Here is a 13,737-nt window from a genome sequence, read left to right on the forward strand (position 1 = left end):
TAAGTTATTATAGGTGCCAAACAAGAAGACCATATAGATACTTATCACCCAAATGCTAGGAAAAAACAAGATTACACTTCTCTTTGCATAGCATGTGTAGTGTCACAGGGCATTATGAAGAAAACTGTCCAAAGTGAAAGGAGAATAATAATGATGATAAGGGTAAATGAAATTCTTCTAATCTCTCAACTTCATTTGTAATATGGTAGAAATAGAGAATAAAAATCAAGAGAGAGTAGTTAAATCAAAATTCTTATCTTGTAGCATTACCTTTAAAACCAATCCTATGACCAATGTTATAACTAGGGCTTAGAAGCAACAAAGTAGAAGGGACACTGTCTAGTGGAAGACAGCCTACAAGCAGAAGAAGTTTTAAAGAATAAATCGAAGAAAGTAGATCTTAGTATAGAGTTACTTGAATTGGATTCTTGTCAGCATTGTTTAGACCAATCATTATTACATGTCCTTTTAGCAAATCCCAAAATTAAAATGGGGGTAGCCCCATTTTTTATGAGACTTGTATTCTTAGCAAAGGAAGTCAATAATCAATAGAAAAAGACTAGTTAGCCATATGCTATATGGGAAGCATTAAAACAAGTATGCCAAAAGATATGAAAATAGTGGATGTATTTGTAGATCAGGAGTACTTGTGGTAAACACTACCATTAGTGGGTCATCTATTTATTAAAGTTCAATTGGATGGTGGTATAGTTATAAACTTATGGATGGAACAAACAATGCACGCATTAGGATTGAATAATTTAGAGCCTATGAACATAGTCCTACTTGTGGCTTATTGAAGAAAAGCTACTCCTTTAGGGTTATTTCAAAATATGAAATTTGTAATTGTTGGACTAGAATTTTATGCGAACTATCTTGTGGTCCATTCATTAGTAAACCTTTCTTCGTATTTTGTTTTGTTGGGATTACCCTAGTTATATCAAGTGAGGTGTGATCAAGATTGGTAGAGAGATACAATTGTAATTAATCCTTAAAATGATAGGGTGAAAATACTTGTAATTTCAAAAAGGTTGCTACATGAATTGGGAGATGAAATCGATACTGGGATAGATTAGAAGTCCAATAGAGGAAAGTATATGATTCATATTAGAGAGAATTGATGGTGAAGGACCTTATGCTTGATTATTCAAAACAAAAAAACTAGTAATAGCAGCTAAACTAGAAGTAAATTCAATACATCAGTCTAATGTAGTAGAACAAGTCGGCACTTGGGGGGTTCACTATATGTGTGCGTGTGTGTGTGTGTGTGTGTGTTCATGAGCGATCCCTTCGAGAGTTGGTATTAGCAAATATACTATAAATTTCTCATCAAACAATGATTTTGATCATGACATTACCAATTGGCTCTCAACATCGAAGGAAATAACCTTAGATTACTTAATGTTTGCAAGTGAAGAACACCAATTTACTAAGGAATCAATTCATGAACTTATGCCAACAATAAGCAAATTGTTGATATATTGCCAATAGTTTATTTGGATAGAGAAGAAAGTGAATACAAAGATTCTTTCTTTAATATATCAAGCACCAGATGCTTCCCTAAGTGATGAGAAATGGAATAAGCATTCAAATTAGACCCACACAAAGTGTTAATAGATTCTTCACATAGCCTTTGGGATATGGACATTATCAAGGTCGGTTATGATGAACTCAAGGTTAGTTCATCTAGGGAAAGTTATTTAGAGATAGATCACGTGCCTTTTGGGTTTGAATCACTCTCGTCTTTCACCAACATAATCTTTTATCATCAATGGGAGAAGAAAATAAAAGATAATCAAAATAGAAACAATTGTGGGCCTTCTCCATCACCATTATCAAACAATAATGAAGATGATCCATCAATGGCCCTAAATGTATTAAAGGCTGGTATTCATTCAAGTGATAGTGCGTGTGAAATTTATGATATCACATGATTCTCATGTATCAAAAAAATGCTTGGGTTTGTATTAATGTGGTTTTTGTATAATGTAGTCTTAGTCTTTGATTAGATAACACAACTTTCCTTAGATGTAGCTTGATAATCAAGAAGTAAGTTGTTAAAACATATGATTTACGATATGCATCAAAACTTGCAATTGTCAAATAACTTAAATGTAGCTTCATAATCAAGAAGTAAGTTGTTAAAACAAATAATTTTAAGATGCCTTTCAAGATATACATTTGTCAAACTAACTTCTTAAATACATATGTTTATATATACTTATGTGAAGAATATGTATGCATGACTTGAAAGCTTAGTGACAAACACACAACTTTACACATAGGGTTTCTTTTAATAGCCTATGTGCTTTAGCATGAAAGACCAAGGTACACATGTGTAGGAGTTTTCCACAAGTAATGAATTTCGGTGTATAAAGTGTCTTTTAGTATATATGTATGGAATTTATATGGCTAATGATACTCTTGCCTGGCCAAGAGTGGCTTAAGGCATGAAGTGCACTCCGTATTTATAACACAGTGCCTTGTGTGCATAGCCTAGGTATGGAGCCCTTGGTATATATAATGCATCCCATCCTCCTTGAAGAGCTCTAGGGGTAGTTTAGCATGGCCACAATACCAAAACTTGATGCCTATGTGTGGAGTTTTTATGGCCAACCTCCCTCTTGCTCACATAGAGCGAGGTCTAGGACTCAAAGTGCACTTCGTTTTTGTGACTCCACGCTTTGCACTGCCTAAGCACCGAGTGTCTAGTCTAAGTTATCACTACAAAGCCTTTAAAATCTAGAAAAAATACTTTCAAATTGTGAGAGTTGAATGTTTTTATATCAACTCTACAAATTACGATATGTTTTCCATGACAACTATCCTAAGAAATGGCATATAGCAGAATCTTGAATGGCTATGGCTTTAGCCTTAATGTGTATGTGGGCCTCAATAATGTCTGGATATGTGAACAAGCTCATGGGATTTCGAAAACCTGGAAAAGGATTAGCAGGTGGAGAAACCGAAAAGCATGCTATCATCCAGATGCATGTGCATGACTGAAATGAGCGGCCCAAGGGGCGAGTGCCACGTGGCGAGAGTGGCCCACTACGGATCGTGCCCACGGATTACGGCTCCGTAACCGGGCATACGGTGTGGAAAAATACAGGTAACAGTTTTGATTTTTATTTTATCCACTGAACGCAAATATACGGCACACACAAACCTACGGTCCTTTCTTTATTTTGTAAATATTATTTTATTTATTTCCTTCACTTTTTTTTTTGGGGTTCAAATCAGAAGGGACAGAAGCGCCATCAAAGCCACTGGCTCATAGTCTGGTTCTTCTCCATCTTCGTCTCCGGACTCTTCCCTGTTTGCAGAATACCACCGATTTCTTCTACCGTTGCCCACAGCACCGAGTCATCATCGATTGCCTTCCTCTCGACTCCCTTCTGGCTACGGCGGGCCGCGGCATGGCGGAGTACTTGAAGACCTGGCCCTCAGTGCGGTGGTGACGCTCGATCTTGTCATTATCGAAGGCTTAAGCCACCTCAAGGCGTGCTCCCTACTTCACTGCACGCCGTTTGTTCCTCCCTTTGCCGTTTCTTCAAGCCTTGGATCATCCTCCGCAAAGAAACATCAGACCTGTAGCCTAAGCTCTTTCTGGAATGTGCATTGCGTTGTTTTTCTTGTGGCCTTGCAGAAAGCTCTCCTCTCCCTCTTCTGGCTGTGGCGGAGTTGTTGAAGACCTGGCTCTCAATACGGTGGTGAGGTTCGATCAGCCGTTGTCGAACTTGCTTTTCTTCCTGACGCAAGCCACCTCAAAGCGTGCTTCCAACTTCACTATCAGCCGCTTGTTCCTCCTCTGGCGTTTCTTCAAGCCCTGGATCGCTCGTGAAGAAATATTAGAATTGTAGCTTAAGCTTCTTTCCTCCTCGTCCGTTTCTTCAAACCATTGATCTCTCGCAGAAAATATCAGAAGCTTAGTTTAAGTTCTTTCCTCCTCGTCGGCGTATTTCCTTCCTTTCCTTGTTTCAGAGAGAAGCCCTCTTGGAAAATCTTTATTTCCCCGCTGAGACGTGGTTCTACACACCTGAATGGTCGAGCGTTTTAATGGCTACACCAACAAGTGGTTAGCCTAGTTGAAGGTAAGATTTCGGTTCCTGTCTGTCTTGGCAGTGTAGAACAGGCTCTCCCGTTTTGCTGGCTTCCGTCTGCATGGAGGAGAAGCAAGCTTCATGGTGGAAAAGCCTATGGTTTCAGGAAAAGAGGAAAAGAAGACAAAAGCCTCTAATTCAGCTGGTAGGCTCTACACTTCGTAGATCTTGGCGATCTAGATCAAATCAAGGATGTTGCTGCCAGTTGCTGAAGCTTCTGCACGCCGCCGCTCGCAAGAACAAGACCTCTGGGAAGGAGACACCCTCGACTCAAAGTCTAACTCCATCCAACAAGGGCTCGAAGAAGAGCCACTCTTTTGTGCGCGCTTTGTCATGGTCGCACTACGTCGAAGCATCGGGCGGAATGGAAGCAGTAGAAGTTGCACACGAATGCACGATTGACTTGTCGGAGCTCTTTCTGGGACAGAAGTTCGCGTCTGGTGCGTACAGCAGACTATATCATGGCATTTATAAACAGCAAGAGGTTGCGGTGAAGCTTATTATACCGCCCGAGGAAGATTCATCTCTTTCATCCCGCCTCGACCGACAGTTTTCTCATGAAGTTTCCCTGCTCTCTCGTCTTCAACATTCGAATATAGTCAGGGTAATCCTTACAGTTTTTTTCATCTGTGCCTTCATTTCAGTGCAGGTTTGTCTTTCTCAGTGGTTTCTTCTAGTTTGGACGCACATTCTTTTCTCATACTCGCAATGGCTTTCTTGGCAGTTTGTTGCTGCATGCAAGAAGCCACCTGTCTTCTGTGTTGTCACTGAATATCTCCCTGGAGGCTCATTGAAGACCTTCCTTCATAAGAATGAACCACATTCTTTGAATATGCATATGGTGGTTAGGATAGCCCTTGATGTGGCTAGGGGGATGGAGTACCTTCATTCACAAGGCGTGATCCACAGGGATCTGAAGTCAGATAATCTCATTATGACTGATGATCTTCACATTAAGGTTGCAGACTTTGGTGTATCATGCCTTGAATCTCATAAAGAAGGAATGAACGGATACGCGGGGACTTACCGCTGGATGGCTCCTGAAATGATGGAAAAGAAACCTTGCTCTCGGAAAGTGGATGTTTATAGCTTTGCTATTGTGCTCTGGGAGCTCCTTACAGGACTTACTCCATTTCAAGAGTTGACAGCAGTGCAAGCTGCTTTTGCTGTGTGTCAGAAGGTACTTGAATTCTGAGCTGATTATATTGCTATTTACCAATGTCTATAGGGCATCCCATATCGATTATATCAATCTGGGCTAATTCTTTTCCAATTTGTTGGCAGAAAGCCAGGCCAGTAATACCATCCGACTGCCCTAAGATAATCATGAGGCTCTTGCAACGGTGTTGGTCCGCTAATCCAGTGAAGAGGCCAGAATTTAGCCAGATTGTGAAGACTCTAGAAAAGTTTCAACAATCGCTAAGGGAAGTTTCAACCGGCAGTGGTGTGGGCAATTCGTTTCCTTCCACCTCTGAAGATTGTTTTAGAGGCTCTTTAGGTGTTCCTCACGGGGGTCTGATGTCAGAACAAACTGTCAAAGCATGAGGCACCCCAGCCTCTATGGCTGAGAATTTAACGTCAGACACATGTGTAGTCACCCGAAAATATTACAGAGCTCCTTGTATCTAAGCATATTTTTGCAGGCTTTTCTGCCACTCCCTTCCTCTTGTAAGTTTAAGGGGATGGAGCAGTTGGTCAAAGCCAAGTATTATTCTTGTGGTTGCAGCTTAAACTTGGCAGCTACACTTCCATATACGTAGCACAGCTCTCTAAATTCATTGGTGGCTTTCTGATGCTTGGTGGTGCAAATGGGACTTCAGTGTCTTAGCTTATGAAACTTCTGTGCAGTGCCCCTGTGCGTTGTGACCTTTTTCTTTTGACCTTGTACTTTTCTCTGGGTTGGGAGTAAGGGTGATATATTCGGAGACCCAAGGGTATACTCTCGAAATGTTCTGAAACCTGGTATGATGAATGATGTGATATATGAACAATATTTGCGCAGCGATGATTGTGGAATGAGGTTATCTGCGCTGTTGCAGACTTCACAAAATCCTAGACAGTAGGGTACCACAGGGAAAGCTGTTCAACTGTTCTGAAACCTGGGTTTTTGCAGACTTCACAAGAGTCTGGGCTGTAGGGAAACTAGTAAGTACAGGAAAGCTGTTCAACTGTTTGCGAACGTGGTATGATGAGTAATGTGATCTCTGAACAATCTTTGCGTAACGACTCACGGGGATTGTGGAGTGACACTGTGACAGGAAAGCTATTTCCCTTATAGCCCTCCTTTTTCAAGTTTATGTACGATCTGCATGTATGAATGAGTGGGTGGTTTTTAACTATAATGCCTGTTTTCTCGATAAACGCAAGGCGCCTATGCCTGGGGTGTGTGACTGTTTTCAAGGTAACGTGTGATTACAGACAACATTGCTGGTCTTTTTTCGGTGTATACTTAGATCTAGAGCTTAACTTAGCAACCTGGTGATGAGATTCAGGCCTAATTTACTTCATCGGGTTGAGTTATGCTTGCACTCCAAGAGCAAAAGCCACATATACAGAAATGTTAGTCTTTGTTCGGTGTATACTTTAGATCCAGAGCTTAACTCAGCAACGTGGTGATGAGATTCAGGCCGAATCCGCTTCACCGGGTGGGTTGCGTTACGCTTGCACTCCAAGTGCAAACTGGGTGGGTTGAGTTATGCTTGCACTCCATGAGCAAAAGGCACATTGACAACAATGCTAGTCTGTGTTCGGTGTATACTTAGATCTAGAGCTTAACTTAGCAAGTGATGAGATTCAGGCCCAATCCGCTTCACCGGGTGGGTTGAGTTATATGCTTGCACTCCAAGAGCAAAAGCCACATTGACAACAATGCTGGTCTTTGCTCGGTGTATACTTAGATCTAGAGCTTAACTTAGCAGCGTGGTGATGAGATTCAGGCCTAATCCGCTCCACCGGGTGGGTCTTGGCACTTGCACTCCAAGAGCAAAAGCCACATTGAATGGTTATCATATGGTTCCCAGTTGTGAAGGCCGTCTTAGCGGTTGGATTCGCTGGATGAATTTATAGGGAAGATTTTAACATATTCAACCAACAGTATTTTTGAACCTGATAAACTGTTGAACCCTAATTTAGTCTGTAGCTAGCCATCGAAATCGTTTTCAAAAGAAATCATCCGAAGGCAAATCTCAGTCCAGTGATCTCAAACAGAGATGTATATCAGTCATTTTGGTTAGCTCAATACTGGGCCATGTCAGTGATTCCTGTGGCTTTACTATTATTCGGCCTTGCATTTGCTGAGGTCCCTCTAGTCTTTAGGTAGAAGCGGGATTTTCCAAATGTTAGCATTGCTCTTAAGAGCAAGTTATTGTACTGCTTGAGGGGTGCACTCTTGATCAGAGCACGTCATTGTAAATGCCCGAGTACGTTATTGTAACACTTGAGATGCACACTTTCTCAGAAGAATTCATTTAACTAAAGTACACTAAGGCACTGTCAGTTCCATTTTTCTCTCTGTTCTCTATTTCTATCTAACGAAATTCCAGTACAATACCTTATAGGTCTGAATTGGCGAGGCTAGACATACGACGAGACATACACAGGTGGTCGTCTTTTGTGAACATGCAACTATGTTGTATCAAGGTTTAAAGTTTAAACTTTAGGACCGTGGATGAGTTCTCTAAGTGGAGAGAGAGAGAGAGAGAGAGAGAGAGAGAGAGAGAGGACCGCCTTTATGGATTTCCATAGTTGAGTCTATGTGGGTTCTATAATTTCATGGAAGTAGTGCGACTTAACGATCATGAAAGGAAGGACTTTTGAGTGGTCGCAACACTCTCTGGCGAAGGATTCAAATAATGTGGCGCTCGATCTCGTACTAAGAAGGTGGTGACCCACAGCCCGGCAAGAATCAAGAACATTTATTCTCTTGTCACAAAAGCATATGTGGCGCTTGTCACGAAATCTCAGCATATATGTAGACTCAGAATTAGAATGTCGTTAGGTGCCAAATTCCAATTGATTTGTAATAATAATCTACAAAAATGGATTTTAAATCAACGACATGGACCAACAGGACGTCCTTGTTTTGGAAAGCATCCATAAAAAAAGTCAGCATGCTGCGAACTAATGGTACCGCATATATAAATGTACTTCCAAGCACAATGATCTAATAATCTATTTTATTTGAGATGTGAAATGCGGAACATGGTGAAGTGACGACCCACCAAGACCCAAGAGTTTGGCACTATGCTCTTACGAAGATTATAGTCTCAGCCAACCAGTCTTTTCTTCCATTATAGTAAATTGATACCGGTAGTATCGTAATATTCACTACTATTCTGCTTTGTATTGTGTTGTAAAAGGAACATTAAGTAATATGCATTCGCCAATATCCATCACACTGCCAAGAGTATACACATTATTGGTTCTTAAAGAATTGTGGGAAGCTAGTAACAATTTTTGCTTCCATGGCACTCCATATCCCATTACTTGGAATTTTGCCAAGTTAGAATTGTAGGAAGTTAGAGAAACAATTTTTGCTTCCATGGCACTCCTCCACATCCCATTACTTGGGAATTGAATCAAGTTTTTAGTTGTTGGAGGGCTGCTCATATCATGGATACATTTGATAAAGAGGACCTAGTCAAACTAGAGTCCTTGGGTTATGCCCATGTGGTGTATTTTAGTAAGTTTTTTAATTAATGTTATAATGTACTCGCATGTAGAATATACATAGTATATGTTCCATATAAGGTCAGAATATGCCCGAATTATTGTGTGCACTATGTGTACAATATAAACAAATGAATAGTATACAAACACGTTCCACTAGGCAAACCTTTTGTGTGGTGACCAAGTGGAAAGGCACAAGAAACACACATATAATGCAAAACAAAAGGCAACCAAGTTGCAAGAGATGAAGTGGAAATTTCAGTAATAATAAGTAAGAGCTTGGAGTTAACCATGCCCATTGCCATTCCCAGGCACAACTTGATGGCTTTGAATGTAGAAAGAGAGTTTCCAAGCTTTAGATATGAAAGCACACTTCTACTACTAGGTACAATGTTCTCCATTGGGCCTTAATTACATATACCTTTATTAATGATAGATTGTGAATGGTTACATATGGTTCAACTATTTCTCCTTTTTGTTACAAATAGAGAGATATGAATTCTTTAAATACTTTTTAAGAATGCAATGGAAGTCTAGCCACTAGAAAAATGTAGAAGACAGTTAGAAAATCTATTCTATCACTAGCTCAAAGTAGGAAAAAGTCTTTGTTTGGAGAAAAGAATGATCTCACTTATAAGTTCTAACATCCTCAAAGTCAGCATTATGAGCTAGGTATAACAAATTAGCATATTTATAGTATTTTGAAGAACAATACTCAACATGGAGAAGTATCAAGAACAAGGCACTTAAAAAGCAAGACAAATCCAAAAGCTATTTAAATGAAGAAATCACACCAACCTTTTGGTGCAAAAAGAGATATACCTTGCATATTCAACTATTTTGACTCTATAACAATTAGTGATGTGTTTTGGTTTGTTGGTGAGAGAGAGAATGGTCGTTTGGGATATTACAAACGTTCAACAATACAACAATGTAAATGTGGTTATGAATATTTATACTAGAGAGTGTCAAGCCATGGCATGATGCTTTAAACTAATCAAGTGATCCTTGTGAGCTATCTCATGGAGGTCTCATGAAATGACTATGTGAGAAGCAAAAGCATGTCAAATTCTCTTCCGTAAAGCAAAGCACTTGGATATTAAATCATGTATGCATCTACTATACATCTAGTCATGTATGCATCTACTATACATCTAGATAATAAAACATAACTTTTCTTCAATAATTTAGAATGCATCATAAAAAGAATCCACTTAATAAAATAAAATGTTTTTACAACAAATTAAAACCACGATAAAACATATCAAATGCATTTACATGTACTCTAATAATTATAACTTTGCAACAAATGCTATGTGTGCTTGATTAGAATCACCATAGAAAGCCTCGAATGTATTACTATGGGCTCAGTTAAATTTAATTGATGCCTTGAGGTTTTGGCAATGGAGGGAGTTAGGATTTCTGAGTTGAGTCTGGGGAGTTAGGTTTTGGACTGTTAGAGTTCTAGGGTGGCCCCTAGGGTTTCAAGAGGCCAAGGGGACCTATGTTATAGTTTTGGAATATATCCTTAAGGTTTTTAGACAACCAAAGGGGTTACATTTTTTGAGAGGTGATGTGTCTAGGATTTTTGGATAATATGGAGGGTTATGATGGACATGGTTTGAGGGGATTATTGTATTGGGGATCAAGCTCTTTGGATGTTGTGTTAGGGGGGACTAGGATTTTAGGAGGGGTACCATCACATAGAGCTACTACAAACCAAACAAGCAACCTTCACTTCATACCAATAGTTTTATAATTACATTGTCAATTCTCATTCTAACATATCAGAATGTGTATGTGCATATGCACATGCACACGCACATGCACGTGTTCATGCGTGTGTGCATGTGCGCACGTGCACACACATGTGTGTGTTTTTGTTGTGGAGTGAGAAACAAGGAGAAATGTATGGAAATGAAGTTGGTGTAGGTTGAAAAGAAGGAAATAAACATAATATTATCCACTTATGATGTAAAGATCTTTGGAGCACTATCCACCAAGGAAAGGCACATGTGACTCCCCCAAACAATGTGTGTTATTGCTACTCTACTTAACCCCCCCCCTCTCTCTCTCTCTCTCTCTCTCTCTAAGAGGAACAGAGTCATCAGACAGGAGATATGGCATATTTATATACAGAGGACATGGGTCAGCCCTGCACAGCCACTGCCATCAAAGATGGCACATTATTATACACAGTTCTTGAGCATATCAGAGCAGGGATTCATAGAGATTCCGAGATATATGCAGATCTATATGCCACATCTATTGAGAGTTCTTATTGGACAGCTCAGGGTATCATCACATCAGCTTATGATTGAGAGTGGCAGAGCCAATGGCATCCCACGGGAGGAGAGGATATGCCCCCTTTGCAGATCAGAGGTGGAGAGTGAGGAGCATTTTGTTCTCAGATGCCCAGCATACTCAGAGTTGAGATCTAGATACACATTGAGCAGCTCACTTCAGGGATGTATGACTGGTATGGATCAGAGATCATTTGGCCGTTTTCTGGGAGAGGCATGGCACATCAGAGAGCAGAGCACACAGCGGGTCCTAGTTAGAGAGGGGCCCACCCAGACGACTATTACACAGTTCTTTCAGACAGATAGAGTGAGAGCTACTGTACCAGCCTCCAGCCAGACCTCCGGGCTCACACTACAGCAGGCTGAGGACCAGCGTACCCAACGCCGCATGAGGATCCGTGGGTTTCGGACCCCACAGCCACACCGACAGGAGATCCGGAGGATTCTTGATCTACATCGACAACAGACTGAAATCCGACGACACTCGACACATTGGATCTCAGATCTCTAGTTTGCTCTTTCTCCACCGTCGATGTACCACATCTTGCATCCAGGAGGGATCACCTGCTATTAGCGACTTCGACGACTGCTACTACATCCCATGATAGTATATCTCCTTGCATCTGTTACATATACACATCACACCACTTTATCACAGCCGACAGTTGTTCCCCTATCACAGCCGACATTTGTTCCCCCTTTGTAGCCATTATCTGGAGTACCAGAGCTACATACGCATATACACATACACGACACTTATCACACTCACAACACCGTATTTTCAGTTTCCAGTTTTTAGCTTTTCATTCAGCACTTTTATTTTGGATAGCTGGACCTCATCAGTTGTATCACAGTTTGTCTCATAGGCCAGTTTTGGTCTTTAGGAGACGTTAATATAACTTTCTTTCTTTCTTTCTTTCTCTCTCTCTCTCAGTATGCTCCCAATTCTAATAGATACCTGCCCAGAAGTCAGCTGCCCTAGAAATACCCACAAGTCTAATGCGCCCACTCGCCCTGCCCGTTTGATGCACCTGCCTTGATCTTCATGTTCAGTTACTTGGACTAGAAGTTCAGTATCCAACCAGTAAAAGTATTGTCATGCATTGATGCAGTGAGATTGAAAAACTATTGATGTTCTGCACCACTCTCAACTGGCCCCTGAGAAAGCAAACTATACACCTCTCTCTCTCTCTCTCTCTCTCTCTCTCTCTCTCTCTCTCTCTTTGAGAACCAAGAAAGATGACTACGGTTGGAGATACTAATGAGTGCCTTTCTCGGAGTGAACGATCTGTCGCATGTAGCAAAGCCAACTCCACAACCACAGGTTCACCTCTCTCTACTTGCATGTTGGAGTAGCCATGTGTTGGAGAAACCTCACAGGACGGGATATGGAATTTTTTGGTGACACTTCAAGTATCAATCAATGCACAGAATCAAGAAATCACACGCTTGGCTCTCAAGTGTTAAGCGTTGGAAAGCAAGTATACATAATTGGAACAAACTGTGGAGGAACAGACCAAGAGAATCACAGACTTGGAAACGAGCATGGCAACTCGCACATGCATGGAAACACCAAAAACATGGGCCGATGTAGTAGCACATACTCCCCCAAATGGAGACATGCCTATACTTCATGTAGAGGGTGGTGATGTAGTGGTAGATGATGTGGATGCCCGTGAATGTAAAGAAAGAGAACAGCGGGCCCAAAACCTGGTTATTTGGGGATTGCCCGAAATAGATGATGAGACTGCACTGTCTCTTACTATGGAAGTCACAGAGTTTTTTGGTAAGCATTTTGCCATGGCAGATATACTTGTCTTTGGTGCTCAACGTATGGGCAAGAAGAAAGACGATGGGAAGGCAAGAGCCATTGTATGTACTCTATTAGATGCATGTAAAAGAACTATACTTTTAGATAGTAGTTGAGTATACCTCAAGGGAACAAATTTTTATGTAAATGAGGATCACACCCCCATGCAATAGGAGGAATGTCGGAAGTAATACAATAAGTGAAAGAAATCTAGCGATAACACTTCAAAGGATGCATAGGGATGCGTGACCCATGGGAGTTGGATGCTTGTGAATGTGTTGTTTTGGATTGTAGAGGGTTTCCATTGCATAATGGTGAAAGCATTAATGCTATGGTTGGTGATGCTAACATTGTGTTCCTCGTCGAGACATGGGAGTAGGAGACATGTGGAATTTCAGATATCCCAGGGTACATAATTCATAGCGCATATCAGCCACATGTAGGAAAATGAGGGCAAGGAGGAGTTGCATGTATATACAAATGTGATTTGGAAGGAATGATTGATTTATGTAAAGTAGACCGACATAAGTGGTACATATGGATTATTCTCAAGCACACTACATCGATGTACATTGCGGGATGTTACATTCCACATAAGGAGTCTCCCTTCTATGGACGGTATGAAGTGGATTCGCAATAACCTTTTGAAGATTTGAGTATGGATGCATGCGCATATATGCAACAAGGACATGTGATGGTCTTAGATCACTTAAATGCATATATTGGACGTATGCAATTTCAGCCCATAGCCCATGATGAGCTAGACAAGGAAGAGGTTGTGGATGTAGATGCACGTTGGTGTAGACAGTCTAGGATACAAACATCAACGCTCATGGATGTGCTTTGATGGATA

At 40.8% G+C, this 13,737-nt stretch overlaps 1 protein-coding gene across 1 annotated transcript; it reads left to right on the forward strand.

Moving 5' to 3' along the window:
* The first annotated feature begins 3,272 nt into the window (after positions 1–3,272).
* LOC148037599 (serine/threonine/tyrosine-protein kinase HT1-like) lies at positions 3,273–6,394 on the forward strand. Its single transcript, XM_087676547.1, has 3 exons — positions 3,273–4,707; positions 4,828–5,283; positions 5,388–6,394. Exons 1-3 carry the CDS (start codon positions 4,165–4,167, stop codon positions 5,646–5,648), a joined length of 1,260 nt encoding a protein of 419 aa, XP_087532673.1. The 5' UTR covers positions 3,273–4,164; the 3' UTR covers positions 5,649–6,394.
* Positions 6,395–13,737: the final 7,343 nt, after the last annotated feature.

This window comes from Lygodium microphyllum, chromosome 4 (genome assembly GCF_053477565.2).
Source record: "Lygodium microphyllum isolate KBCC chromosome 4, Lygodium_microphyllum_v1.1.10, whole genome shotgun sequence".
In the NCBI taxonomy this organism is placed as follows: Eukaryota; Viridiplantae; Streptophyta; class Polypodiopsida; order Schizaeales; family Lygodiaceae; genus Lygodium; species Lygodium microphyllum.